We start from the raw sequence: 3,770 nt of genomic DNA on the forward strand, positions 1-3,770 counted from the left end.
CTCTTTTATCAATGACCTTAATAAAAACAACTTGGAATAAATTTATTATCATGGGAATTGTAAAGAAAGAAACACACAAAAAAACACACACAAGAACTTTCTACTCAGGGACATGTTCAAACTCGATACTTTTTTTACAGACACCCTGTATAACGAAGTAAAAATCAGATTTGTGCAATGTTCACCTGTAAATTTAATAGAAAATAGCATGTAACAGATGCACGGCCTAATGCGGCCTTTGTAATCTAAAGTTGTGACGTAATCTAAAATTTGACCAGGGAATTTGACTTGATGATTTATTTCTTTCTTAGATGTTTCTATTGTTGGTCATGAGCTGCTGTTTGGAATATTGACCCTTTTGTTTTTCTACCACAACCAAAATAATCAAGGAAAAAGATGCAACGGTAAAATAACACCTGTTTTTCCACCAAAAACAACAAATAAAAGAAAAATCCAAAAAAATATCTTGCCAACAACAAAGGAACCAGTGGAACAACTGATGTCAGATACGAACTCACATAAACCAATCATTGACGCTGTTTTCAAAATTATAAATTCAACACAAAAAATTGTCGATGAAATGGACAAAATGTGTTTACATAAAGGATTTCAAGGATTGGATATTTGGAATAGGACACTCCGCCGAGATTCAAGTCTTGATGATTGGAATGATCATCAAGCTATCCTTGAATACGACTTAAATGCGTTTGGTGTTCAGACCATCGACATTCCTAAAGATGGAGACTGTTGTTTTCGGAGCATCTTGGTTCAAGTGTACCAGACCTTTGATTTATTCAACGATGAAACCAAAACATTACGTCAACATTTCAATGCTCTTAACCTTGGCAAAAACATTGATGATGATATATGCCGCCCTAGGTATACTACATATTCAATTAATTCTTACATATTCATACAGGGGGATAAAAAGATGGTCAAACAGAAAATGTGCTACTGTAGGGTAAAATTCTATTTCTCTTTTGTTGGTTGCACTGGAGACTGGACACCTCATCATACTCTAATGTCCCGAATAGTAGGGGGTTTAAATAAAACAATCTAAATAATTATAGAGGGGGTTCAAATCTTTTTTTATGATTCTGATTCATACTTATTTTACTATGACACCCCTGTCTCAGTGCCCGGAGGAAAATCTATTGTTTTCAGCTCAAAAAAGGACAATGTGATGGTTTTGGAGGGCAATTTTTCCTATTTCATTTCCAAAGGGAATGAGATTGTAAAACAGTGTCCCAATGGGGATGAGACTGGCAAATTTGTCTGTGACACAGGCTGAAAATTGAAAAGAAAATACGAAAAATCCTGCCTCAACCGAAATTAAGACGTTCTAATAGCGCTCCCGGGTCGTTCTAAAAATAGAAATGACGCAATCTTTTTCATGACGTAATTTTTCGCGCAAAGCATTTAGGGATTTAGCATTTAGCATTTAGGGATTGATTTTCGGTCAAAAAAATCAAAACATAACAAAATGGCGACCAAGAATGGCAGTGTTTCAGTGAGAAAAGGAGCAAACAAGCATTGTTGTTGTTGAAATTGTAAAAGTGACTCGAGATTTCCAGATAAACTACCCCCAGGAACATTCTTTATTAATTTTCCTCAGGTTGGGAAAGTCAAAGAGAAGAATACCCAATGGAAAAACAACCAAGAGAAGGAGAAAACCGAGAAAGCAAAGAGATGGGCTCACAAGTGTGGAAGGAAAGGTTTTGACCAAACAAAGATAACCAAGGACACTTATATTTGTTCCCTTCATTTTCATGGAGGTAAGGGTCACACTGAAGATAACCCAGAACCTATCCTAGCCACTCTTTCGTCAACTGAAGTAGAAAAGTGTTCCAGAAAGAAACGAAAAGCTCCCACACAACGAGAACCATTACCAACAAAACCCAAGAAGCTCAAGCTGACAGAAAATACATCGATCGATGATCCTGAAGCTTTATCAGAGATTGTGTGTAGTAACATAGACACTGGTAATGATGATAAAACTGCTGAAAATAGTGCTGATATCAACAACAACACCAACAATGATTATTATAATGATGGTGCACAATCTGCTTTCCACGATCAACCTGAAACTTCAGAATCTGCTTCCCACGATCAACCTGAAACTTCTGCTGATATCGTTTCCAATACACGTACACTTATTTCATGTAATCAAGCTGATAAGGAAACACAGACCGAACCAGACAAGCCTGCCTTAAGTGCAAAAATAGAGATTCTTGTTTTGAAAAATGAAATCAAACTTTTGAAAGAAGGGATCAGAGAATCGTCGTCCACGAATAACAGGAACCCAATGTCTATGGATTACATTATGCAGTTTGAAGCAAAGACACAATATTTTATTGGTTTGTCTAGAAAGCATTTCTGGGACTTATATGATTTTCTTGGGGATGCTAAATTCAATTTGACATATTGGAATAGTACCAACAAAACTAACTCAACAACCAGAAATTTTTCATTCAGTCCCGCAGAGCAGCTTTTCATTACTCTTCTGCGATTAAGACGTGGATTCAGCTTGTACACCGTCGCCCATTTCTACTTTGTCAGTGAATATACAATAAGAACCATATTCACAACTTGGATAATGTTTATGTTTCATCATTTTAAAAGTTTGAAAGATCTCATCTTTCCTGAGAGGCAAGCGTTCAAAAAAACATTACCAAAAGTCTTCAAGCCATTTAAGAATATTCGCGCAAGTATTGACTGTACGGAATTCAAATGTGAGGTACCTCGTGACTACAAACAGCAAGGAAATATGTATTCAAAGTACAAAAGCAACTGTACAATGAAATGCCTAATTGCTGTGAATCCAAATGGCGCAGCTTGCTTTGTCTCTGATCTATTCGAAGGAAGTATTAACGATGTTGAAATTTTCCAACGGTGTGGCATTTTACAACATGTCAGTTTCCAGGATTCATTTCTTGTTGACAAGGGTTTCACGGTACAGCATTTACTTTTGCCCAAACAAGCGACAAACTACATTCCACCATTTTTGGGACAACGGGAAAAGTTCACGAAAGAAGAGGTGTTACTTTGTAAGAGAATAGCAAAGGCTAGAATTCACGTCGAAAGATTCAATGAACGTTTGAAAAGATTTAGACTTGCCCCACTGGCATCACAGTTAGTATATGTAGGATCAATGCTTGTTAATTTTCAGGAATTTTTGTGTAAATAATTTATTTCTCCCAAAAATAATTTGAGAATATCACAGGCATCAGGCAAAGTTTTTCAATAAATTCGTTGTAATAGATGGGTACATTTTTCAGCACATATTTCACTCTTCTTTTTGTTGGAATTTTGAATTTTATATGGTTTCAGAAATACTGTATTTTCATGATATTTGCAAAGATTTATGATCTCCTTTTAACATTTGATTATAAGAACGATTACCCTTTCATTTTTTTCTCTTTGTAACAGTATTAATATTTTATTTTGGTGTGCACTAATTTATTATTTTATTATTTATAATTTGATACATTATTTTTTTCAATATACTAATGCACTGAACAGTGTTACAAACACCTTTTTGTTACCTCAATGACTTTATCACTAAACTTAAATTAACTTTTGGAAAAGACCACTTAAAACCCAAAAAGTTTAAATTTTAACAGGACAAACATTCGAATTTTTCAAAACATTCAAAAATTTTTTAATTAAAACATTCCATTTCTTTGCAAAATATTTTCAAAAATTTCAGCCTAGATATGCATATGATTACAGTAGAATCTCTCTATCTCGAATCTCTCAAATATCTGGTC

General features: G+C 34.7%; 1 protein-coding gene across 1 annotated transcript; it reads left to right on the top strand.

The window, feature by feature from the left end:
• The first annotated feature begins 1,483 nt into the window (after positions 1–1,483).
• LOC136807429 (uncharacterized) lies at positions 1,484–3,236 on the top strand. Its single transcript, XM_067064016.1, has 2 exons — positions 1,484–1,510; positions 1,616–3,236. The coding sequence occupies exons 1-2, from the start codon at positions 1,484–1,486 to the stop codon at positions 3,185–3,187; spliced, it is 1,599 nt and encodes a 532-aa protein (XP_066920117.1). The 3' UTR covers positions 3,188–3,236.
• The last annotated feature ends 534 nt before the right edge of the window (positions 3,237–3,770 follow it).

The sequence above is a fragment of the Clytia hemisphaerica genome, unplaced genomic scaffold, assembly GCF_902728285.1.
Source record: "Clytia hemisphaerica strain Z4C2 unplaced genomic scaffold, Clytia hemisphaerica genome assembly, whole genome shotgun sequence".
Taxonomy (NCBI): Eukaryota; Metazoa; Cnidaria; class Hydrozoa; order Leptothecata; family Clytiidae; genus Clytia; species Clytia hemisphaerica.

What these genes read in the sequence shown, in the direction of transcription:
- LOC136807429 (XM_067064016.1), top strand. Translation starts at nt 1,484, where the DNA reads ATGGCGACCAAGAATGGCAGTGTTTCA. An exon ending in CCAAGAATGGCAGTGTTTCA is followed by an intron (nt 1,511 to 1,615) that starts GTGAGAAAAGGA and finishes AATTTTCCTCAG; the next exon opens with GTTGGGAAAGTCAAAGAGAA.